The 27,838-nt window shown below is 32.8% G+C and overlaps 1 protein-coding gene across 1 annotated transcript in view; it reads left to right on the forward strand.

The window, feature by feature from the left end:
• The window catches only part of Negr1 (neuronal growth regulator 1), a 786,904-nt gene that overhangs the window by 500,210 nt on the left and 258,856 nt on the right, over positions 1–27,838 (forward strand). The window contains exon 4 of the mRNA XM_076862295.1: positions 10,356–10,487. Within this exon, the coding sequence (XP_076718410.1) occupies positions 10,356–10,487 (132 nt within the window). The remainder of the gene's footprint in view (positions 1–10,355; positions 10,488–27,838) is intronic.

The raw sequence follows: 27,838 nt of genomic DNA on the forward strand, positions 1-27,838 counted from the left end.
CTGTGTGGATGACTTTTTTAAAATTACGAATTCAGTTTCTTGTAGTTGAATATAGTGAAGAATCAATTGTTTATTTTTCTAAGTTAGGAAATTTGCATCTTTTAAAAAAATTATTGCTCATTTAAACTATTGATTTAATTGCCATATAGTTTCTTCTCAGTATTTATTTAGTTTTCATTCCATCTTTCTGGAACTATAGTAATGTTTCCTCTTTTATTTCTGATATTGGTAACTTTGTGCCATCTCTCTTTTTCTTTGTTATCAGTCTGGATAATTTTTATTGATTTTACTGAACTTTTAAATGATTAACTTTAAAAAAAACTTTTCCCAATTCATTATTGTTATGGTTTGAATCTGAGGTGTCTCCCAAAAGTTTATGTTATAGTGCAGATAAATATTAAAGGTAAAATGTTTAGATTATCAGAGCTGTAACCTAGTCAGTCAAGCCTAACTTGAATGTACTAAGTAGGTGGTAACTGTAGATAAGTGAGCCTTGGCTGAAGGAGGTGAGTCACTGGAAGCATGCCCTGGAAGAGTACATTTTCATTTCTGCTTTCCTCTGCTGGGCTTTTTTCCTCCATGATGTGTTGCCTCAGCCTGAATCCAGAGCAATGGAGTTGTCTGTCCATGGATTGAGAACTCTGAATCCATGAGCTAAAGTAAACTTTTCTTCCTGTAAGTTGCTTTGGTCAGGTATTTTTGGTCATAATAATGAAAAGCTAACTAAAACATCCATCCACTGTAAATTTGACTGATTCCCATTCTTTATTGTTTTCATATTATTGTTTATTTTGTATGAAATTTGTTCTTGATTTTCTATCTTCTTTAAGTTGAAACTTAAAATACTGATTTTAGACCTTTATTCTTTTATTCTTATCATTTCATTGCTGTCTAGCTTGCATAGGTTCAGACAAGCAGTTGGCAGTAATTACTATTTTTGCTCTTTGTAGAAAACAAGTACCAAACCTGTGGCTGATCTTCAGATTTTCTCTTTCCCTTAGGTTTTCATGATTTGCTTATGATGGTGTTGTGTATGCTTTTTGTACTTTTGTTTATCTTGCTTTGTGATCATTAACTTCCTGGATTTGCCATTATATTGTATAAATCAAGTTCAGAATATATTTAGCCTTTTTTTTATTCAAAAATATGTTTCCTGTGCCAATTATGGGATCCCAATATCAATACATTAGACCATTTTATATTGTTCAGCCCATCACTTAAGCTCTGTTTATGTGGCTTGTTGTTTTTTGTTTGTTTGTTTCTTGTGTTTTTTTTTTCTTTGCTACATTTTGGAAATGTTATATAATCAAATGCTATATCTTTAAGTTAAATAACAATATTTTCTTCATGTCTAATCTGCTCCTAATTTTTTAAATTAATATATCATATCATGTATTTTATGTACTTATGTTTAGAATTTTCACTGGGTGTTTTCTGATATCCATTGTGCTTATGATATTCATGTTTCTCTTAAATACTTGAATACAGTTATGATAATCAGCTAGATTTAAATCCTTGTATGATAGTTCCATTATTTCTATCATTTATATGTATCTTTCAGTGGCCTGATTTCTATCCTGGTTATTGTTCATAAATTCCTGTTTCTTTTAATGTTTAGCAATTTTTATTGAATATAAGAAATTATGTTGTTTCATCATTGAATGTGTAGATTTTGTTTTGTTTCTTTAAAGAGCATTGGGCTTTTTCTTATAGGCACCCATGTCACTTACAGATCATTTTCTACTTGTTGAACCCTATTTTTCAGATTTATAGTGAAGTCAAGAATTAAACTTTCAGAATCTTCCTTTAGATTGTGATAGCATAATTATGGCAATATAGCATCATATATTTACCCTGAATATTGGACTCATTAGACTTTACGGAAATTACCTGCTTATTCTTTAAAAAAAACACAAATAAACAAAAACATGATGGAGGCTCTTTGAAATGAAATAATCTTATTTACTGCTCAGAGATCTTGATGTGATTTATATCCATTGAATGAATACATGAATGGACTGATCAAAGGCAAACAGGAAGGCAGGAAGCAAAGAATTGATTCTGAGCTGAGAATTTTCCTTCAGTGTTTTGTGATAGACTGGCAAATATGTAAATGAAAAAAATGCCAAGACCTTAAGCTTTTTACTTATGATTTACTTATATTCTGAAACCTGTTCTAATCATCCCAGTAGATGATTGTAGATTTCCATAATTTCTATATCCTAATATATCTTTTTCCTCATTATTCCTTCAATTTCATATTTTTTTCTGTGCTCTAAAAAGACTTTCTAGAATTATATCACCTGATATGTTTGTGGCACATTTTCATAAAGATATTTTGCTTCATAAAGTACATCTTCAATGAATTCATTTTTTCTGAAACTCATTAATACATTAGAGCAATTTAATGACCTCAGCAACTTTATAAATTACACCACAAGTATTTTTTTCCTATTGTGCTTAAAAAATAAAATACAAATTACCATTTGTATGTGCAAGTAAAACTACGAGGAGTAATGAAAACAGTATTAGACAGAATATTGGCCACTGAAGATGTCTAGGCCCCACTTCCTAAAGTTTGTGACTGTGCTACCTTTTGTGGTAAAAGATTCTTTTCATTTGAGATAAACATTGAGGTGAGAAAATTATTTTGGAGTAGGATGGTGGGGTCAACTAAATTATGAATTCTTAAAAGTGTAAGAGAAAAGCCAAAGAGAAGCTCAGAGAGATAAGGATGTAATAGAGAAAGAAGATCAAAAGTAATAGGATGTGACCCAACATTTGCTGGTTTGGAAGATGGATAGCACAAGGCAAGGAATGATGACAGTCTTTAAAGCTGGGAATGGTCCTTAGCTGACAAGTCACCAAATAAGTAAGGGTCTAGTGTACTGTAACAGCAAAAAACACAATTCCCCAAACCCTGAATGTGCAAATAAAGAATACCCAGAAAGAAATCCTGTACCTCCTTAACCCTGATTTTATTCAGGGAGACCCTGTATTAGTTTTATATTTTATTATAACAAATTACTACAATCCTAGAGACTTAAAAGAGCACAGAAGTATTACTTTACACTTCTGTAAGTCAGACGTTCAGTGCTGGTCTCACTAGAGAAGTTGTGTTGACAGGAGGTGTTCCTTTTTCAAGCTCAAAAGGAGAATCAATATCTTGCTTTCAGCTGAGGGATAGTCCCAGTTTCCAGAGGTCACAGCTTTCCTTGGCTCATCCCCTACTTCTTTGATCTTTCAAGTTAACAATTTTTGGTAGAGTCCTTTACATTCCCCCCTCTTTTGACCTTTTCTTCTGACTTCTTCTTCTCTTCTGAAAGAATCATTAGATTATATTAGACTAGATTAGATTAGATTCTTTTAAAATGAGTTTTGTATGTCAAGGTTGTTAACATAATCACATCTACAAAGTCCCTTTTTCCAAATAAGCCCAATTGCTCTTGTGAATAGAATGTGGATATCATTGGAGGACCTATTATTTTGGTTTTCATAGACTCTTCCTGGACTTCTGTCCTAAAGAACAATAAAATAATACATTTGTATGGTTGAAATCCAATAAATTTGTGGTAATGGTAACTTGTTATGGCAGACATAGACAACCAAGGTAAGTACCAATAGCACTTTCCAGAAAATAACATCTATTTCATGCTTTACAGTTCTAAGAACAAGAATTATATAGACTGATTTAATCTTATAGTGAGCACTTTGATTAGCATACATTGGGAAAAAAAAACTAATGTAGAATTTCAATTACATATAGACCAAACACTTAGGTTTCAGAATTTGTTCTGGGTTTCATACCTGTCACTGGGTTCATTAGCAAGATACCTAGCCACTTTGACCCTTATTATGATTCCATTTATAGATAACTCTAATTCAACTGTGAATGATTAGGTCCTGGTCCCTCTATGGATAGCAATTCTGCCTAACACCACCCCCGCCATAAAATGGCATAATATTTGCATGTAACCTATGAACATTTTCCACATACTTTAATTTCTAGATTGTTAGAAACAATGTAAATATAAATGCTATGGAAGTATTTGCTATACTGTACTGTTAGCGAATACTGAGAAATAAATATCTGTACATGTCCAGTATAGATACAATTGTTTTTCAGAATATTTTCAATCCATGTTTGGTTGGATCTGTGGATTCAGAATCCATAGATACAAAAAGTTAACTGTAATGGAATTTACCTCATATGTTTATTGAAGGTTTCTGAGGAATTATTTTACTAAAAAGCATTCATCATCATACTATATACATAATGATAATAATGACTAAATAAAAGGCAAATACTATTATTGTTATTTAGGGCAGAATGGTTAATCATTATTAAATAAGAAGGTTAATCTACCTTTTCTAATAGAATTCAACATTATCTGGACTTTCTACTTGTTTTCTTTAATCATATAGTAAAAAAATATAGATCCCATGTTAGACATGGACTAAGATGTAGACATTTATTTCACTGACTTATAACAGGAAAAAAATATTTTTGAAGTTGCTAATAATTAAATACCTAATAGCAAACATGCATGTACTATATAAAATTACTACAAACTTTTGTTTCATTTTATTTTGTTTTTTACAAGGATGTAATGGGATCTACGAGACTAGGCAGTGAGTAAATTGGAAAAAGGGTTTTGTAGTAGGTACTGTTTGAGTAGATACCTGAAGAGTGAAAAAAAGTATAGTAGGTAATCAAAGGATAGGATGTTTCAGGCCAAAGAGAGATGAACTGAATAAGGAGAATGCCAAACATAAGGACTTAATCACAACTTGAAATTCTCACCAGAAACCCAAAGCAAAAGTCATCTTTGAATGCTGTTTTTGGACCAATGACTAGTAGAGATGGTTACATAAGTATACCTATAAAATTACACACAAGCTCCTATGTGAGGGCACACACACACAAGAGAGTGAATCAGAAAGTTTACATATGTAATCAATCTTCAACTTAATCTACAGGTGTTCTGGCATGCCTAAACCTGTGCATTATAATAATAGCTAGCATATTTTTTACATTCTTTTCATGTGTGTCACACAGTGTTAGAAGTTTTTCAATTGTAATTAACTTGCCCCTCATGACAATAGTATAAGGCAGATTCTATTATTATATTCATATGTTACAGACATGTAAGCTAGAAATTAAGTAATTTGTGTAAGGTCACATACCTAACAAATGGCAGAATTTGGATTTAAGTCAGGTAATCCAACTCTACAACACACATCCCTAACCACACAGTATTTGCAATACACATAAGAGATACTTTCATGATACCAGATATGCTTGTGAGTAACAAGCTTCTAGGAAAAATTACACTCATAAGTGTACATTAACCTTCCCAACTATATTTTATAAGTTCAGTTGCAGAGTACCATCTAGTAATAACTGTCTATGAGATCCCAACAAAATATCTTTCTATATGTCAATCTTGAAAAGTGTAATAACTCTTCATGAGCAAAGTTCTGAAAAATAATTGAAATAAGTCTGCAAAGCAGAATCCAGCCAGGTATTTATCATATGTGCATTTAGAGATTAGTAACTGAGACTGGAGTTCCTAGAAGAGGTTTGAGTATTCCTTAGGAGGTAAAAGTCCTAGGACGTGGAGATTGATGGATGACAGAGATAAAAGGAACTGTCGCTGTTTATGCTCAGGTTTCCAACTTGTACAACTGGGTCATGATCAAAGCTCTCACTGGGACTAAGAACATAAGAGGAATTACAGCTAGAGCAGGAAAGGTAAATCGGATTTGGTTGGGTTGGTATTGACATGGTGATGAGACATGCAAGCAGGGATGTCAACTTGTGTATATGTACTTAAGAGTCAAAATACAGATATAGCTAAGTAGATCACTTTGGAGCTTGTCAATGTGCAGACAACCATGAAATGCAAATGAATAAACAAGATCCCTTGAATCAGTATATTGATTCAAGGAACAGAAGCTAATGGAGGGACATGAAGATCTGAAGGGTTTTGTAAAAGTGAAAAGAGAGATATCCTTAGAGATGAGAGGAAAACTATATCCTAGAAACTAAAGGAAGAGAGGTTTTTCTTGCAAATATTTTTCTGAAACATATAATACTCTAGGGAAATATCAGGCTATTGTGAATAATTTTTTATGTGATGTAACAATGTTCGGTTGTCTTACCAAACTGAAAATCCAAATCTAGAGTGGCGAGTATAGAACTCTTTCTGATCAGGTTTGTATCACATAGATGTTATAAAGCATAGCTTATCCTATTTTTCTGTTTCCTTTTGAGTATGGTCATAAAATTAGCATCATTGAAAGCTTGTGGAAATTCTTTTGTTCTCCATTTTTTGAGAAATCTCTTATCACTGCCCAGGAGAGAACATGCACAAAGGAAAACTGTTTAGATTATAAGCAGTATTTATCTTTTTTCCTAAAAATTGTATTTAATGTTTTGTTAGTCTTTATGATCTTAAGAAAGCTCTATGATAACTTTATAGATGTTGTTCTCATGCCTGTCAACACCTGTGACTGTAAGATGTCATCAAGGATGACAATTCTTTAAAATTCTTTTTTTTCCCATAACTCTGAAAAGAAGTGGCAACTTCTTTAATTGTTAGTATTTACTGTACAGAACTTCATTAATTCATTTATCAACATATTTATGCAATAAGTATAAAACATATTGTGTTTCAGGCATTACACTTGAGCTAAGGACACAGAAACAAAGAAAAGAAGATGTCACTACACTGTTGGACAATGTCAAAATCTATGACCAGAAGAGGACTTCCATCTCACAATGTGTGTACATCTCATCCACATTTATAACTGGGTGATTAAAAGACCTTATAATGTCTAGATTTATAATAGATGTGCTAGGATAATGTCCATCCCTCATAAGCACTGCAGTCTTGGTTTGGGTGATGGATGGTTCTTATGTATTTGGTTTTCTACATACTTTCAGCTTGGACTTTCTCTTCCATTTTGGGGGATAAATTGAGTAGTATTTCATGTGAGAACTGAAGTGTTCTACATTGTAATTTTGATGCCCTGTGCCCAAATCCTCTCACTGGAGAGAGGGGAAAAGAGGCATAAACTAACCGAGTGTCTAAAGACAAGAGTGGTTTTCTTGCACATAGCAGTAAGTTAAAGAATTAGCACAAAAGAAAACAGGACAATAAAATACAAAGAGGCAGCCAAGCACATTATAGACAAATAGTGAACTCCAGGGTTTATATCCTTGGCAAAGCAATTCTAAGTTTCAAATCTGGAATTCACTTCTGATAAGATCAGAGTGATAACAGAGGCAGGTTTAGTTTAGGATGGAAATAGTTATTTGTGTAAAAACAATAGAATGCTTAGTGCCTATCTTTTGGGAGAGCTGCTACACAGTTAATGGAAACAACAGATGGCTTAAAGTACCAGAAATCTGGTGGGAGAAAATAAAAAAGTGATGTTGACCATGCCTTTATACTTTGTGTCTAAAAGTCTTTATATCAATGTCATATTATTGATACTGTTTGTAATATCCATTCACTTGCTCTACAGCTATTGGGTTATGGGTTATGTAATGCATAAATATATTTGCTGGCAATTCTAGCTGTAATACAGACCTTGTTCTATAGTGGGATTGGAGAAGAATTCAGAAATATGATTAGGTGGATTGTGCCATCAATCCAGAGATAAATAGTCAGTAGATGTGAATGGTGCTCTTCTGGAGTTACCGGATGTGATGCTCCTGACATTGGTGAGATTGTGTAATACCACTGTTTTGTAGTTGTTCTCTATCTTCCAGCGTCTGCCATTTTGTCCTTCAGGATAGAAAAAAAATATTTTTGCTTCTTCTTTAATTCTGAAACTATAATTTGTTACCTTTAATTTTATATATTCATTTTGGGTAGATTTAAAAATCTATTGTGTTTATTCCTATCCTTTAATACTTGTTTTAGTCAGCTTTTTTACAGCTGTGACTAAAAGATATGATCAGAACAGTTATAGAGGAGGAAAAGTTTAATTGGGGGCTCACAGTTTCAAATATGTCAATCTATAGACAGGAGGCTCCATTTGTCAGGGCTCAAGAAATCTCTTATCACTGCAAAACATCATGACAGAAGTTGTGTGGCAGGAGGAAGCAGCTCACAGGATGATCAGAAATCAGAGAGAGGTCTCTACTTGCCAGATACAAATATATACCCCAAAGCTACTCCCCCAATTCCCACCTCCTCCAGCCAACACCTTACCACTTCAGTTACCACTAAGTTAATCCCTACCAGGGGATTAATCATTGATTGGGTTAAGACTGTCACAATCCAATTATTTCTCCTCTGAATCTTTTTGCATTGTCTCATATGTGAGATTTTGCAGGACACCGCAAATCCAAACCATAAAAATACTTAAAAAGGCTGTTGTTCATATTTTTCCATGTTTAAACAGCAAAATGATGATACATACACTCATATCTACCATATATCCTTATTTATTTAAGAATTACAAAATAGTGATTACTCAAATAGTTTACCATATATGCATATTATAAAAGGCATGCATTTTTATGGTACCATTTTTTTATTGTGTCAGTACATAAAAATAGGAATATTCAAGTAGCATTTTAATATTTAAAATAATTCAGATCCTAATAAATTCATTTTTACAGAGTCTCACAATAGTATACCTTTTTGCTTGTGATTGTCTTTAATTAATTCAGCTACACTTATTAGTGCTCTCTATACTTTAATGTATATTTATATTATTCTTACTCATAATTTAATTATAATTTCAAAATTCTTACTGGTAAATAAGAATGAGTCCCTTATATTTCAATAGTACCAGAAGATACTCTTAAACTTGTCATATCTTAATTATACGCGTGAAAATAAGAAGAGAAGAGGGGACAATAGAAAGTAAATGCTATATCAGTGCTGAAGTTGGATAAGGTAACTGGGATAAGCTAGAAGATTGATGAAACAATCAGATTTTAAGAATTTGAACTGTAATGATAACTTATTTTCGTGAGCTTACATATGGATACCAATAATAGTTTATCAAGTATCTCCTCAGAAATTTAACTATCCCCTATCTATAATTTGGTATCAGCTAGATAAATGGAAAAATAATTCCATATATTTAAACACTTGAGGTTTCAATTAGCAAAGTGGTAGTTACCTGGATGAAAGTCTGTGCCGTAGCTAACATGGACCCAGACAGGCAAACCCACAGGGGAAAATTAACTAATTGATGTGGGTTTTAAATCTGGAAGGCCATAACTAAATTTCATTTTGTTTCATTCATTAAAATTAAATCTTCTTATTAGTTTTCTAACTTATATGTCATTACAATAGTTCTGGTAATTCCAGTAAGATGAAGACAAAAATTACTTTGACTTGTGGAAACTGAACATTTAATAGAAGACTTGCTTCATTTGTTGTTCCCTGTGATATTCACTGATATGTGATGTTCAGAGACCTGTGCAAAGACAGAAAGGGTTCTTGCTCTCAAAATTCACACAGTAAAGCTTCCTTTGTCACATTTCTCATAACCAGGGTCCGTACTGCCCAATCATTCTCTGCTTGCAACTCAATTAAAATTCTGTTATCAAAGAAACACGTTTTCATTTCAAATATCATTCACTTGAGAATGTTCTTTATCTGTGGTTATATCTTTATGTTTTTAATTCACTACTATACTGCTTTTAGCCAAGTAGAATGTTCAGATTATCAAAAAAAATAAGACTATATTTGTATTTATAACCATGTGACTCTTGGTTTTGATGTCATAAAGATTTTTTTCCTGAACTTTCTTGAGTGACTTGTAGATAGTGTTTACAGCCTAAACTTCTTGGCAACATTAGTAATTTTGGAAACAGAAATGCAGCAATGATTTTATGGATCTTTATACTCTTATCAAGCTATCTGGCTTGAAACCTTGTGTATGATAGGAGATTTCCCCAAAAGAAAAGTAACATTTAGTTAGGTTAGGTGTCAAGTTGCTAGCTTACACTATATAAAAGTCAATATGTACCAAGTCATATTAGTGAATTTCATCTACACTGCTAGGAGGTTGTTGAACTCAATTATAGAAATGTGCAGAGCTCTATTTGATGTCTGAGGAGGTTAGGATACCACAATCAATTAAAAAGAACACATGTATATCCTGTTCTGGGAAACAGTTGTTTTGGTATCCCTTGTTCTGCTTCTGCTTTTTTTTTTTTCTCTGAGTTTTCCTCTGAACACAAGAGAACAAAGAGTTTAATAATTCCCTAGTTTCATTTGGAATTGTTTTGTCAGCAATATCTAGTAAGAAGTCATGAGTTTATGTTTTACTTGAATGAAGCCTCAGGCTACTACAATTAAACATGCTGTTTTTTTTTGTAGCAAAATCATTTGAAAATGGACAATATTTGGACATTTATGGAATTACAAGGGACCAGGCTGGGGAATATGAATGCAGTGCGGAAAACGATGTGTCGTTCTCAGATGTGAAAAAAGTAAAAGTTGTCGTAAACTGTAAGTCTCATCACCATTTATCCAGATAACTTCTGATAAAATATTAAATACTGTGGAAAAATATTGTCTGAAATTGCTGCTGCTATTTTTTAAAAGGTGGTCTATTGGTAACTATCACCTGCTGACAGTGAAAAAGTATACCTGTTGGAATATTGATCAAATTGTTCTGTGTAACATCAGCTGTGCCAGCCAGTCCCCCAGAATTATATCTTTTGTCAAAAAATAGTTGTTTTTTATTGTTTTTTGGTTCTTTTTAGTTATACATGATAGTAGAATCCATTTTGCTATAATTATACAAGCATGGGCTATATCTCATTCTAGTCAGGACCCATTCTTGTGGATGTACATCCAGCATTCGATCTTACGAGCAAATTGAAATGTTTCTAGTATCATCCTAGTCCCCAGCATCCTAACAGCACCTTCTCTTTCCTCCCTCATGGGTTTCCTCTGGTGGACACAAGAGGAAGTTTAAGTGTGTAGCTCTATTCAGACTTGATGAAGCCAAAGTATGATAGTCTCCACTTATAGAGAAGACCTGTGCTGTGATGCTCATACTACTTGGGCAGTTTAATTGTATTAACTTGGAAATTTTTGAAAAATATAAGAAAGATGTTTTCCATTGTTTTAGTCAGTTTTTTTCGCTGCTGTGACTAAAGCCCTTACCAGAAAACTTGTAGAGGGGGAACAGTTTATTTGGGGGCTCATGGTTTCAGAGGTGTCTGTCCATAGATAGCTGGCTTCATTCCTCAGGGCTCCTGATGAGGCAAAACAACATGGCAAAAGAGTATGGAAGAGGGAGGCAGCTTAGATGATGATCAGAAAGCAGAGAGAGAGAGAGACTATACTCATCAGATACAAACTCTATATCCCAATGCCATGCCCCCAATTCCCAGCTCCTCCAGTCACACACTACCCACCTTCAGTTACCACTCAGTTAATCCCTATCAGGGATTGTTTAGGGATTAACTCACTGATTGAGTTAAGACTCAAAACTCAATTATTTTCCTCTGAATTTCTTGCATTATGTCACACATGAGCTTTAGGCGGACACCTAATATGTAAGCCATAACACCATGAACATCATTATTAGAAAGTTAGAATATAAGTCAGATATTTGCAGAACCATCAATGTTATTAAATCACACCCTTTGTCTAAATGCCTCCAAAACACTGAAATAAGACAATTTTCTAATAACATCCTATTGCAAATCTTATTGTCTCAATTGTAATGACTAAAGTTGAATTTAATGCCCCTTAGTCTTTCTTTAAAAAACTTTCACATCCTTTAACTTTTTTCATATAAAACACCTTTAGGATAAGAATGCTTTATCAGAAGTATATACAACCTGCATCTTACTTTTTTCATTCCATTTATACATCTTTCTACATATGACCCTTGGTAATAATTGCACATTGTGTAATGCCACAGATCAGAGGAATTGTTCCAAATATATCCAGGAATGCTAACACTAATCACTAGCTATTTCATATTAATATAAAGTTTTCAGTCTCATGAGCCAAAAAATAACTTTCAGAACATGCCTAGCAGTTGAGTTGTCTGCCAGATCAAATCACTGTCATCAACTAGCATTTGTAAGTGACTAATGTATACACTAGGGGTTGAACTGTCTCTATTAAACCAAGAAAATGTGCATGATACCATATCAGGAAGCAGTTTTTGGAGCAAGATTTTTCAGAGTGCTCCACAAACAAACCGTGGTAGAATCACCAGAGAAGCTCATTATAAATGGGAATTTCTGGGCTTCACATAAACCCTGTTGAATCAGAATCCTTGGAGTATAAGGCCTAGATTTCTGCATTTTGACAAGTTCCCAATGATTCTCAGGACTCTTGTTACAGAGGGCTAGTGCTCATACCTCTGGAACTTTCTGAAATAAGAGGTAACAAATAAGAAAAAACTACCAGCCATTTTATTAATGACATACTTACCTGAATATATGTGAAGTGATTTTATTATTGGAGGGTTGGTAAAAGAGAAACATGATAATAAGTAAGGAGTAATATTTTTTTAGCAGTGACTACTAAGAAATGGAAAAGTAGAGTTAAACTTGACAAATAAGCCAGGAACATAGCCCAGCAACCCAGCCTGCTTAAAGTTTCAGACCTGAAAATATGCCTTTGGTAGGGATGGCATTGAAAACCCACCTGCTATATGGATTTGCATGGGCACATACTCCATACATAATCTCCATTTTCCTTTGTTTCATATGTTCTTTTTTTCCTCTAATTTTAGTTTATTGTTATTTAAAATTTAATCTGATTTACAGTTTTCCCAAATGGCTGAGGACTTCAGACTTTTGAAGATTACGTTAAGGTAGTAGAAACATGGAGAGAAACTAAACAGAAATAAAGACACATCAACACAATTAAGTTGTCCTGTAAAGGGTATGGATAGAGAAGAGAATCCATCCCATAAAGCAAAAAGACAGAAACTGGAAGAATAAGATATCAAGAACTACAAGGGTTCTGCTAGTTTCATGGATGCTGGCAGAAGACAGACACAAAGGTCAGACTAGTGCTCTGAGCAATAGTCATAACCAGAGTATTGTCATTTTCTAGCATTAGTTTCTCAAGCTCCAATGACTATAGAGTATTATGATGAGGACTAGCTGACTCCTACACATATCTTACACAGTAGCTATGCCATAGCTGAAGCAGTGAGCTTGGGACACTCAGTTTCTTTATAAAGGCAATGAGAATACTTGCCCTTCACCACAGAGGGAGACATTACACTTATTACATTGGACCATAACCAAACCTGTCCTATGGTTCAAAGGGAGAACTACTTCTACCATCCAAGATTGTAAAAAAGAATAATAATAAAAAAATCTCTTAGTGTCTCTGCATGAGAAACTCTCAGAAGTATCAGAGTCCCGTGAAGAACTATCTTCTAACACAAGATGGAGCAGGAAAGTTTGGAGCAAAATTCCTTCACCTGAAGAAAGTACTTGCATGATTTTTTTAAATAATGCCAGAGAACTTAGAATAAGTATAGAAGATTCTGTGAATCACTCTATCATAGGAGGGATAATAGGAAGAAAAAGGGGAAAGTGGGAGAAAATGGAAGGGAAGTACTTTTTTCCCCATATTTTTTATTGGTGCATTATAGTTGCACATAATGCTGAAATTCATTGTTACATATTCATACATGCATATAATATGACAATATAATTTGGCCAATATCATTTCCCAGTATTTCCCCTTTCCCTTCTCTCTCCCTCCCCCTGGTCCCCTTTACTCTGCTGATTTGTTAGGGAAGTACTTTCTAAGTCATTACATGGACTACCTTTTTAAATAATTCATTTCAGGTAGGTAAAGTAGAGTCATAAATGGAATGTTGCTGCAGATATGACATTAATTTCTCTCTCATTAAGTAATGGATCCAACATAATTTTTAAGTAGTTTTAAATAGTTTTGTCTTTTGCCTCTCCTTGAATCATACTCTGAAAGCTTTTTATGAATGTTCCATGAAGTAGTGTTTCACAATGATTGTGCTTATTTGCCTTGTGTTTAATATTGTGTTCTATAATACTGATGTCACACATATACAATTGATAGCTAAGGTGCACAAGTGTGTGTATGAACAGTGCACATGTATTCCTGTTTGTGATAAAGTTCACAGAGTTTTAATTTGTGTAAACTGTCCCTTGAAAAGGCAAAGATTGAGAGATACTTATGTATTTTACCAAGTTGATTTCCCAAAGGAAATTAGCCAAAACCAAACTTTAGTCCACCAAAGTTCAGAATTGAGCTCAACATTCTCTGTTGCTAGCACGAAACCACACATCACCTGATAACCTGCAGACTCCCTGAGGATGGTGTCATGCCAGGATCAAGGCAGGTCTTCATTTTATTGCTCTTAATCAATATTGATTGTATATATGGAATTGAAATAGCTTTGTGAGTTATAATTTGAAGAGAAACTCTATTCTTTTTTCCAAAATAGAGTTCAAGATTAAATTTAATAAATTTTCATAAGCTCTAGTATATTCAGTCATGTGTTAAGTCAATTTGAGAAAGAGATTTAGGCCCCCTGTAAGTTTCAAATGTTTACTGTTTTATAGTTTGTCTAATATATCTGCCACGTACACTATATATAAAAATCACATGTGTAATAAATAAGAGCCTATTTGAAAAAAAAATTGTGTGTATACAACTTTAATACATATTTCCATTCAATTTAGCCAAATAGATTCATGAGATGATTAATATAATTGACAGAAATTGGGCTGGTTTGCTGATTGAATAAATCAGTTTCTTTTGAGTTATTCAATCAAAGACTTACTATAGGAGAAGAAAAGTTGTAAGCCACTAAATTTAGGGTGTGGGATTATTTCTAATTAAGGTGACTGTAGGTAATTATTCTCCTTGTATATAACTATATTTATTTTATTTATGTATATGTGTTTCTTGTTAAATTGAAAACAAACTAAAATAATAAGAAAAGTCACATACATTATCATTACGAGATCTTGGGAGGCTAAAACACATTTGCCACACACACACACAGACACACACAAAACACACACACACATACACACACACAGGAGACACAGAGAGATAGACAGATCCACAGAAATTTGGAGCAGTTAAGAAGCCAGGGAATTTAGTTTTGGACAGATTCCCCACCTTATTTGAACTTGTGTTGTATCTCTAGTTGTAACTTTGTGCCCACAATTTTTATTGTCAATTACAAAATAGAAGAATGAATTAGTCTCATAAACCCCATGGACTGAACTGAATGAGGAAAAATAGGAACCCCTGAAGACCGAAGGTCTAGTAATGAAAGGAGAGATCAGAGTCTAGGAAACCAGCAAAGCTAACTCATTGGAGGTCAGATCATCATACAATGTACATCCATGAAGAAAAGCAGAATCCCAGGTCTTAGAAATCAGCAAAGCTTGGAAGATTCAATTCTTTCTGTTCTGTGGTCTTGTGACAGAGCCTTTTTTCTCTACTCTCTTATGTATTCTTGTGAGGAAGTAGCTGTTTTTCAGAAATGTGGTCCTTGTAGTCAGATATGATTTTCTTGGCAATAATTATTTTTTAAAAAATATTTAGTTTTTAGTTGTGGTTGGACACAGTACCTTTATTTATTTATTTTCATGTGGTGCTGAGGATTGAACCCAGGACCTCGCATGTGCTAGGCAAGTGCTCTACCTGAGTCACAACCCCAGACCACTGGCTATAATTATTAACCAACAATTTACCATTCCATAATTAATGGAGCTTTGAGAACCTGGACAAGATTTACTTTACCTGATTTACAATTTCTACTCTTGCAAATTTGAGGCAATTATATGATATATATATAAACATTTACAAATATATAAATGTAAGATCAGTTTACTCTAAAATGTAAGCTCTATATGGGAAGTGGTTTCCCCTTCTTTGAAAATTGATATGGTTCCTGTCACTTACAGCAGTACCTATTCCACAGGAAGACATCAAAAATTAGTTATTGAATGAATGGATTATTAAAGAGATTAGATTTTCCCAGGTGAATAATTCTATTAGGCAAAGGAGAGAGGAATTATTAGGTTTGCTTCATTAATTTTTTCTCCCAGGAAAATGAGAACATGATATGTTGACTAACATCCTTCTGATACCATTTTTTTCTCTATAAAAACTTTCAGGTGGATCCATAAAGATAACTTATAAATATAAATTTGAATATAAATATAAAGATATTTGTATAGTGCTTTCATTCAGAGAGAAGTAGCATTAATTCCAGTTTTTACAGATGAAATAATTGAGATACAGAGAGATTAAAATGTTTAATAACTTCCCTGATTTTTAAGAACAAAACAGAAAACATGAATAAAAGAGTTTATTAAATTACCTGAAAAATGTAGAGTCAACCAGATTAAAGTGAAAAGAGCTTTGGATATTATTTCAATCTTTACTCATGATAGATTCATAGACTGACCATTTTACTTAGTATCAGAAATGATTTTGCATATACTTTGCAGTAAAGGAGAAATAATTCTTCCCATGGTCAAATAAATAGTAAATCCATTTTGAAGTGTGCTATAAACGAATTTTTTATTCAATATATCACAAGCACATATTTGTGCATTATTTTGCATCCACTACATAGTCATTTATGCAAATGTGCACCATATCTACCAATATAACTAGCCCCAAATATGTGGAATAGAATGTCCCAAATAGTATAACTTAGAACAACTGTATCAAAGCCTGAAATGAGGAACCACAGGGGAGAGGAAGAGAGAGGAAAAGGCTTTTAGGAAAATGACCAGTTTTCTCAGGCTATTCATAAAATTTTCTCTAAAACCTTGGACAATTTAGGCAGACATGTCAAACTTAAGACTAGAAAAAACTAGAGATGATAAAAAGCCATCATTGTAAATAAAGAGAAAATCCTGGCATTCAGTATTTGAGTAGGGCAAAAAAAATGCTATTGTGGGACCAGAAGACAATGATTGTTGGAAATCATAGTCCTCACCTTAGTTTTTATTTATGGCTCCATTTTATGCCCCATATAACTTTGTGTTTAACACCTACTTTACATTTTGTTATAATTTAGTCCAAATTTGATGCTGTTCTTTTAAGCTAATTAACACTTATTTAGCCATAACAATTCAGAGCATAAAAATTACAGTTTCATGTGTACTTCAATGAAGTACTAGTTTATATTCCATCACTAGAGTAATAATGAAGCACTTCAATACATCTACACATTCATTCATTTAGTTACTTATTGCTTAGCATGAGACAATCAAGATGTCAGTTCCTAGGAAACTGGTGTCCAATAAGTTCACTCTCTAGAACAGGAGAAACACAAAAAATTATATTGTTACAATACAGTGTGACAAGTGATTTGATAAGCCAATCATAAAGTGCTATGCAAGGCTCAAAAATGCACTAAACACAGCCTTGAGGTATCACTGAAAGCATCTGAGAGGTCTTAACCCTGATGGAGTTTAAAAGATGAAATTGAATTTGACAGGAAAGAAGGGTGTTGTAGATAGAAGCAGCAGCAGCATTTGCTTAGCCTCATAGGAGTCAGGGGACAGAGAATTGTTGCTTAGTCAGGCTGCGGTGGATTGGAGTGAACCAAAAAAGGAAACAGAAAGAAAAGAACATGGGCACCACAGGGAAAGCAAGACCAGATTGGGTAGAAGTTAATGAATTCACATAGGGATACTTAGACCCAGTGCTTCACAATCAAACAATAATACCTTTGAGATAGAACTATTCAGAGTAAACTCTGCATATTAAGTAAATGTGTTTAAATATTTTCATTTCCACAACTGTGGAGAATACTTGGAAGATTTGTTTTGCCATGACAAAAGTAAGGGAGGGAATTAAAATGATAATACTGAGAATAATTCGAACTGAAAGAGAAATAAGGAGCTAAGAAATCTGAGGGAAATCCCTGAAGGTATTGAACAGTGAATATTATAAACATATGGATAATCACTCCATAAACATGTTTTTAAATAAAACATTTTTTTCAGAATAACATAAAAAAGTAAGACTTATTTCTTTTCTCCTTGGAACCATGTGATATGAAAAGGTCAAATTAATTCTATGGTTTATGTGATCCTTCAGTTGAAATAAAACTGTTATTAAATATATGATTAAGGAATCCATGATTGAAATAAAACTGTTATTAAATATATGATTAAGGAATCCATGATTTCTTTTATTAAGGGAGATGTAATTGATTCTCTGTTTTAAATGTTAGACATATGCTTGGATTAATAACTAGTGTGGTGGGATTCTTTTTACTTAATGAGTCTGAGACCAAGTTGAACTTAAATGTGTTCTCCCAAACTTTTATCTACATTTTCAGAGGAGTTTCCTATTAATAATATACTATGAGTGATCTTTTTCCTTTTGTTCATGGAAAATCAAAAATGTGTCTGCAGTAATGATATATGCATATTTCATTGTTCTTAGCTTTTCTAAAAGTGAAAGCTGAAATAATTTCATTGCTTAAAAAACAAACAAAACTTTTTGCTAGAAAAATCTGTATTTTATTTAGAGCTCTTTCTAGGTTGACATTCATCACTTCAGAAAAATTGTGTATAAAGTAGTAGATATAATAAGGTTGATGATCTGCTAGCAAAAAGGAAACAACTGTAACAGGGTAAAAATGCTTTGGGTTTAAAAGGACTCCATGCCAAACTGAAAAACAGTGTTAAAGTTAAGAAGGAAATAACAATAGAAAACTACACATATGTATGCCTACATACATACACTGCAAATATACACACATTTGTGATGGTGTATTTATCTAGATTTAAGTTCTTACGTTTTGCCAAACTGGCAAAGGGTCAAACTCAAAAATCACAAAGGGAGTTCTTCTTAATCTATTCTTCAAAATTATTTTAAAGTTGCAAACTTTGCATTAGTCCATATAAACATAGAGTTTATAAACTTGTATTTATCTAAATCCAGCTTTATCAGCATGCTTTCTCAGTGAATACATACATCAAGCAAAGTAATCTATGGAATTGAATTCTTTTTAACCCAACACTTGAGAGCCATTCACAGAATGGAGCAACATTGAATTAATCTTGGGTCTTTGCCATATCATCATGATTAAGCTTCACAGAAACTGCCAAATATTCTTATGCCTGATAGTGCACATGTTTATGAGGCTTGTGTATGTGTGAGAAGAAGTAGAATGGAATGATTAGGGTAAGAGTATGGCAGACATAGCATAAGTAAAGACAGTATATAGAAAAAAATCAGAAGAAAAAAATGGGAACAAAAGGGACCCACTTGTATAGCAATACTAAACTACATTATCAAAGACATTTATATAATAAGAAATAGCAATGAATTTAATATGCAGATTCCAGAATAACCATTCACAGAATTTACTGAATAATTCAGACTATGTTATAATCATCTGTAAATAAATGGGTATAATTTGTTTTTAAAAATTTACTAGATAATAATCCACATTTTATGTTTAGGGATTATAGAAAAAAGTAACATAATGAGGCATATTATCTTAATGCATACTAGTTTTTCTGCAATAAGTCATACTTTAACCTAGTCTAAATAAAGAAGAACTCTGTGGTCTGGAACAGATGTTGAAAATGTTTTCTGCATTTAGGACAATCAGCAACATTTACAAGATAGGACAGAGGGAGGTATATCAATTAGGTGAAGTTCACAAATGCTTCATTCATTAATGCTGTTTCATCTTTGTGAGCATACTAGTTTTGTAAAGGCTTCTGTTTTTCTGTGGATAACCAAAGGACTTTGAAGCTCTGTGTAATTCACCTGCAGATGCAGCCTTTGCGAAAGTCTCTCATGAACTGTTCTTCATACCCAAACAGGAAATGAATTAATCCGATAATTTATAACTTCCTTACACATTAAGTTGTGTAACTCCAAGAATCCAGTATTCTGATATACTCTGATAGAATCTTCTCATTATCTAATGCAATAAAGTTTTCAAGTTATTTATCAAAATCTGGCTTTATCTCCTTCCCACACCTACTGCTTGCACCACTTCATCCAGCCTGCTTTGAGCTTAATTTTGGCCCTGTGAACAAATTCCCTTGAGGGAAATGCAAGCAGAAATGATATAGGCCACTTCCTGGAGTGCCCTAAAAATTTTTCATTCATGCTCTGCCTTGCTCATTTCCCCTCTCTGCTAACAGGGATAGTAATCTCAAGTACAATCTTCAAAGTTGCATGTTGATGATGACCAAGCTGCCATTACATTGAACCCTGGAATGACTGTGTGCAACAGAAAACTCTACTCTTTACCCATTTCACTGCTCACCTTTCACTGACCTAAAACATTTTCCATGCATGCTCTTCATGTGAGAACTAAACTTCTCTTTTGCTGACTCATTTCATGTTTACCTTTATTTGTTCCCAGAATATAGCCTCCCCTGACTAATGCCATCAAGGATATATCCCAAAATACCTTGGGTAAAATATAAATTTTGTATTTTATACTACTTCAAAAATCTAGCTTAGAAGCAATCATAACAAGCTCCCTGAGAAAAGTATAGAGATAATGGCTGTCTCTTCCTCTGTGAAGCATAGCCAATTGAATTTGTGTTTGTAAACTTTGTGAGTTACAACGAAAAAAAAAAATCTTATAATATCTTGCCTTTGAAGCTACCTATGATTATACCTAAAATAAAATTAATTCAAAATATCATCTGGCTATCAACCTGACATGAACTTTCCTGACAAATTATGACTGAAGAAAAAGAAAAAGAAACAGTGGTTGTAAAACCTCCCCAAATTAAAATGTACATAAAAACAGAATCTAAAAGGAACTTATACATATAAAAGGCTCAAGAGTTAAAATATGAAAAAAAAAAATTACCTGCTCGGCTTAACCTCATGGAAGACAGCAGCCCTACCTCTATAAAAGAAGACATAGACTTCATTTTCTTTTAAGAAACTTCCAGAATGTACCAAAGAGGAAACCAGACATTCCCCCTTAGTGTATGCTTGCAGCTTTTGAATGCAGTTGGAGTAGCATTTCTTTGCTTTCATCCAACTCTCTTTATCAACTGACCCATTGCATTTTGTATTAGTCAGGGTTCTCTAGAGGAACAGAATCAACAGGAAGTATAATTATAAAAATCAGACTTACTAGGTTGGCTGAAGGGACCAGAAGCTAGATAGTCCAGCCATCTGCAGGCTGGAGATGGAAGAACCAGTAGCTGCACAATCCAAGATGCTGAAGCCCTAGAACAAGAGGGATCAATTGTGCTACCCAGGTCTGAGACCAAAGGCTTCTGGAGAATAACTGGCAGAGTCTGCTTTGGAAGAATGAAGAAGTGAGAGTCCAATATCCTCAGACAATCACAGCAGCAATCAAGAATCCATTCAAGAAGAATGGAGCTTGCATCTGCTGCTGTTTTCTTGTTCTTCCCACTTTTATTCCATCTAAGCCATCATCCTATTGGACAGTGCTGCCCACACTTAAGGAGAGTCTCCATTTCACTTGGCTATCGATCATGCCAATCATTCCTAGACACACTCTCAGTGACAAACCCATAAGTCTCTAATCTTCCACATCTCTTAATCCAATCAAGTTTACAATTCAAACTAACCATTACATTTATCATAGGATATGTTTTTTTAAACTTTATGTGTGAAAATAAAAGATAAGAAAAGGACTAGAACAACACATTAGAAAGTATAACTCCATTGGCTCCAAGAATTATGGTATCAGGGAACAGAGTTAGACAAAATGAACTCAAGTAGATTTTTCAAGTTGTATTTGATTAGTCATTTTGACATCAGAAAGGGGAGAAGAGCTCTGGCATAAACTTGTTCTGCACTTGGCCTAAAAATGTAGTAAACCATCAGTTAGGAAGATTGGGTAATCCTTATTCCCCACCTATCCCAGTGTGGGAAAGTGTTCATTCAAACTAACACTCTGCAAAGGAGGGAGAAGGAGGACTGGGAAAGCCTAAGTAATTATATACTAGAACAAGAAAAACAATAGCATATATATATATATAAACAAACCCATTGGGTATGAACATCTTACTTAAATTATTGGCTATAACAAAAGGAAAACGACAACTTTTTTTAAACACACCTACTATTAAGGACTCAGAGTTTGCTCAACAAAAATATAATAAAATCACAAAAAGAGACTGAGGTGAAAGAACCAGAGATTAAAGCAATAGGGTGCATTATAAGGATAACTACTCATGATGAAAAGAAAGCTGGTGACTTATTTCTTACCATTAATCATAAGAAAAAAAAAAAAAAAATATATATATATATATATATATATATATATATCTCACAAAAATGCTAGAAGTTAGATAGGATAAGAAATATGTCTTTCCCAGCATAACTAAACTATGGCAATAGCAGACATACAATTGGGATCCAGAAAGTATCACAATTGCTGTTCTATGGGCAAAGTGCCCAACCTAGATGTTCCCTAGAGGTGTAGATTCTGGTTTGAACTTGCCAGTATTGAGAGATTACAGACAAAGCCTTGGCCCTTTAGAGTAAGAAAAATCACATTAATGATAACCTGCTTCATAAAGTTGGGGCAATGAAAGTATAACACACTCAGGGAAGTCGTAGGAAATAAATAAACAACAACAACAAAAACAACCCACCCTGTCAGGTATACCTCAACTTTGACACAAAGTAAAAAGGCAGGGGAAGGAGTTGTGTGAAAGAAAAACATTCTTCTGAGAATTTGCAACCACAGGCTCACCTCAGTGAGAAAAGAAAATGCAGTATTTTTGCAGGATACATATTAAACACAGGCATCAAAAATTTTCCAAAGTTGAAATTCTTCATACACAAGTTCTCAATTGAAAATCCACTGCATAAAAGAGAGAACAAGCCCACAATGGAAAAGCAAGCAAATAAATAACTGTAGAATAAGAGATAAATACTGAAAATATTGGAAACATTCCAAATATAATGTGAAGAAACAGGATGTAAATATGCTTAAAGAAATCAATATGGAATTACAATATGATGAAAGAAAATAATGCTATCAAAATTGATCAAACAATTTTAAATAAACCTCTTCAAAAAAATACCAATATCTCACCTTAAAAGGAGAATCTATGAAAAGCTATAGCAAATTTCATACATGTGCATTAAATGTAAATACATTTCCTTTGAAGTTAGTAAGACAATGATGATGCTTTTATCAGTTTTCTTACCAAGGCTGATAATATGATCAGGAAAAAATATGAAAAATAAAAGAACTTGAAAACAATAATTAAAATTCCCATCATTCTCAGATCATGTTATTACTTTTATATAAATCTAGAAGAATTTACAGATAAATTAATAGAACTAATGAGTTTATTATGGTTAATAGGTATAAGAGCAATATGTCAATTTTACATTGCTATAAAGCAGTAAATAAAGTCCAATTGAAAAAAATATTGTTTGCAATATAAACAAAACATAAATATAATTTAGATATATCTAATAAAATATGCCTTTGGATTCTTTGAAATGCAATTAAGAAGAGTTAAGTAAATATAAAGGTTAAAAATAACCAAAAATATCTGAAAGACCAAGACACCCTCATATTAAAATATATTGTATGTTAAAATTCAAATTATGAACCAAAGTCAGCTTTTCATGAATCATGGTAAGCTAATTCTAGAATTCTTATAGAGGAGTTGAAGATGTGGCACAATGGTAGAGTGCTTTCCTGGTTTTGCATGAGGCCCTGGTTTCAATACCCAGCACTAGAAAAACTAAAATAAAATTTATATGAAAAAGATAAGATTCTTCTAAAGAAACAAACAAACAGGTGGATAATGTGCCCTATCGAATGTTGAAGTGTGTTATAAATGGATATTTAAAAAAAGTGTGGGAATCATTTAACAATTGACAGCTCTACAGTTGGTAAAAGGAGAGGGCCCCAAATAGAATAATGATGTTCAAGAATTTTGACATATGAGTCACACTGGTAGAGAAAAAAAAAAAAAAACGGCTAAAATGGTTTGTGGAAAATTCATTTACATAAGGAAATTAATCAACAATATATGTGGAATCCTATATCACAAACAAAACAAAATGTATTTCGTATACATTGAGACTGTAAGTCAGGAAAATCATGAAGCCTCCTGACTCAGAATGGAAAGCATCCTTGAGCCAAACAGGAAAGTGTAAATCATGGTGAAAATTACATTGTTAGACCTCATTAAAATTAATAATTTCTGTTTCAAAGGAAAGCAAACAGAAAGTAGGGAAAGTATTAAAATACACAAAACCAATAAATATTAAATATCTAGAAATATAGAGAGAGCTTATTAAAAGAAAAGTAAATAATTCCCTAAAATATTTTAAAAAAATAAGACAGGTAGGTGAACTGGATCAAAAACATATGAAAAGATATCGAATCTTATTGGTTGCTAAGTAAACACAAATTAAAATCTTAAATGTGTATCATTTCAGATATACAGGTTAACAATATAAATGTCATTCAATATTTTATACATAAAAGTATATATATATATATATATATATATATATATATATATATATATATATATTTTTTTTTTTTTTTTTTTTGAATTTGAGTATCAGAGATTGAACTCGGGGGCAATCAATTACTAAGCTATATCCCCAGCCTTATTTTGTATGTTATTTAGAGAGAGGGTCTCACTGAGTTGCTTAACACCTTGCCTTTGCTGAGGATGGCTCAGAACTCCTGATCCTCCTACCTCAGCCTCCTGAGCCACTGGGATTACTGGCATACACCACTTCAGGAGGTTTCAATATCTTACATTTGTGAGAATGTGATACAAAGAGAGCTCTCACATACTCTTGAGAGGAATGTGAATTGAAACAATGATACAGGAAAGCAATTTTGCATCTTCTAGAAAAGTTAACAGGTGTATACCCTACAACATGTATATTTCTCTCTGCAGTATAATCCCTGCAGTTGTGTACATGTGAACAAAAGAACATGCACAAGAACATTTATAAAGTCATTCTTTGTAATCACAATAAGACAAAGTATAACCCAAATGTTTCTCAGGGCATGTGTAAATTATGATAAGTTATATAATAGACTTCTATGCAGAAATGAAAGTAATTCTATAGTAATTACAATACTCAGTGTGGATTTATCTCAAAAGTATAATATAGAATAAGAAACAATATACAGAAAATAACATGTTAGGAAATTGTTGACATAATGTTCAAAAATAAACTAAAACGAGGATATTATTTAGAGATGCTTGAATAGATTGTAAACTAGGAAGTTGTGTCTTCAGAATACTGATGACAAGGTCAAAGAAACAAACCCATAAAAGGGAAACAAATGAATTTTATAGGACTCAGATATAATTTACCAATTATAAGTCTTTTGAGAACCACAACTAAAAGAGGAATATTCCAACTAATAATTGAATAAAATTTTAAGGGATTAAAAAAACCCTTCATATAGCTATGAAAATAGCCAATAAGCCAGAATGGCTGTGCTTATGCCTGTCATCCTAGTTAGTGCAGATGCTGAGATAAAAAGATCATAAGTTTGAGGCCAGTCTGGGCAATTTAGTAAGAGCCTGTCTCAAAATGAAAAGGGCTGGGGATGTAGTTCAGGGGTAAATTACCCTTGGGTTGATCTCTAGTACCAGAAGAACAGCTGGGTGGAAGAGGAATTGCCAAGAGAAGCTTAGATGTATATTTTAAAAATCATTTCCATAAATGAAATATTATATCAGAATTTAGTCCACACAAAATAAATGTCACTCCTAAAGAAAGCTTTAAAAATCAGGCTATCCTCATATTTCTCCTTCACAATACTAAATGGCTAGCAATGGAACCATGCTTGTAGACTGAGAAGACATCAATTTTGACTTGAGAACCAATCACGAAAGTGTGATGCCAGTAAGAAGATACTACTTGCAAAATGTCAGAAAATATCCCCTCCACAGGTCTCTCTTGTTTCCAGTTGATATAGTTGACAGTAACAGTACTAGAAAAAACATAGTATGAAATTAGAGACAACCAGTTAAGCTTGAAAACCAGCTAAGGTCAGATGTAATAACAAATAATTATTATAAACAAGATTTTATAAATTGCATAAATATTCTTCATTATAATTTGTACACTATAGATACATAAATTGAATATAAAAGATCCTGATACGAAATGCAAAATTATAGTATGTAATATGGGACAGTGTAGAAATTGGACCATAAAAACATGCAAAATACCTCCCCCATTGGTTACAGAACATTAATTAATTTTAAAATTAATTAGACATTAATTTAATTAATTATTGAATCTTAACAATTCAAGAAACACAAGTTAAGGAATATTATTAAATCCTAAAAGCAAACTTTATAATAAATGCAGTGCAGAAAACACAAATGCAAATCTGCTTCACACATAGTAACATAGGAAGGGAAATCTATAAAGAATAAGAACTGAAACCCATAAAAAGAAAAGAAAAATCAAATGAAAATATCAGTTATAATAACAAACTAATATGATTATTAACCCATTAAAGGGCAAAATTATAGTGCTTAAAACACTAATGTTTATTACATTGTAATTGATTAATCAATAACATATTACTTACATAAGGTAGACTAAAGGAAATTAACATTAAAAATTAAAATATAGATAGAGATGTATTAAAGAGAATGGTAGTAAAATATTTTGAAGGAGCCTAATACATAGTATGGTAAGTTCTTTTTTATGAGTTTGGAACAAACTGAGAGCTATATCTAAGATCATGACAAATGGAAATCTGTCCCTGATCACCACAAGTTTGGAGGAGATGTTGTACTCTATTGGAAGGATGCCTCTAAATAAGGAACGCACCCAGCAGCCTGCCTAATTCCTTCTTTCAATTGAACATTTTGATAACTCACTCTTCCTTTCATCAGAATAGAAACAGATCAGGAAAATTATTCTAGACCATCCACACAAAATTATGAGGCTCTAAAACTGGTGATTCTTTTCTAACAATCCATATCAGTAAAGAAATAATCATAGATCAAACAATGTACAATATACAGAAACACACACTCAGACATATGTTTGTGTGTATATATGTATATGTGTGTTCATTTATATAAAATCTAAGAAAATTTGTACTTTGTATAATAATGATTTGTATAATAATGTACTTTGTATGATTATCACATAGAAAATGTTTACAAATTCACAAATATTCAGAGAAAGTTTTAATTTCTGGACTAAAAAAATTAGAATGCTGGATAAAGTATGATATAAAGGCATGATATTGAATTAAAATAAATATATGTCCATGATAATTGCATGGAGATAAGAAAGTGCGGAACTACTTTTTGTCTTTTTCTTCAAAGTATCTGAGACCTTAAGCAATCATTTTAATGATAATGTAAGATACACAGAACAGGAGATAAAGAGCAGAGACAATTAAAATTATGAGACATACTCCCACATAAAGCAAAGTGCCTCCAGATGGTTGTACCTATAAGTAGGGATAAATGATAAGTGTACCCCAAATTTCAGAAGGATATATAGGAAACATTTTCTGTCTAGGGTTTGGCCCTGATTTCCAGGGGAAAACTCAAAATACATAACTTCACCTTCCCCACAAATAAATAGTCCCCAGTCACATAACTATATTTCACTTTTATTTTTTTAAATTGATTAATCAAATGTACTTTGCTCCCAGATAGGTGAAACCCACAGAAAACTGGCAAAAAAAAAAAAATCCCTCAAATTTTTGGAGAAATGTCACTTTAAACTAATTAAAATAGTTTGAAAATCAGACATAAGTTCAAAGAAGCAAGAGTGAAGCTTGAATATGAGAAATAAATAAGAAATTTATATCAAAACTCTTTATAGAACTTCCATTTATGAAAATT

Source organism: Callospermophilus lateralis, chromosome 7 (genome assembly GCF_048772815.1).
Source record: "Callospermophilus lateralis isolate mCalLat2 chromosome 7, mCalLat2.hap1, whole genome shotgun sequence".
Classification (NCBI taxonomy): Eukaryota; Metazoa; Chordata; class Mammalia; order Rodentia; family Sciuridae; genus Callospermophilus; species Callospermophilus lateralis.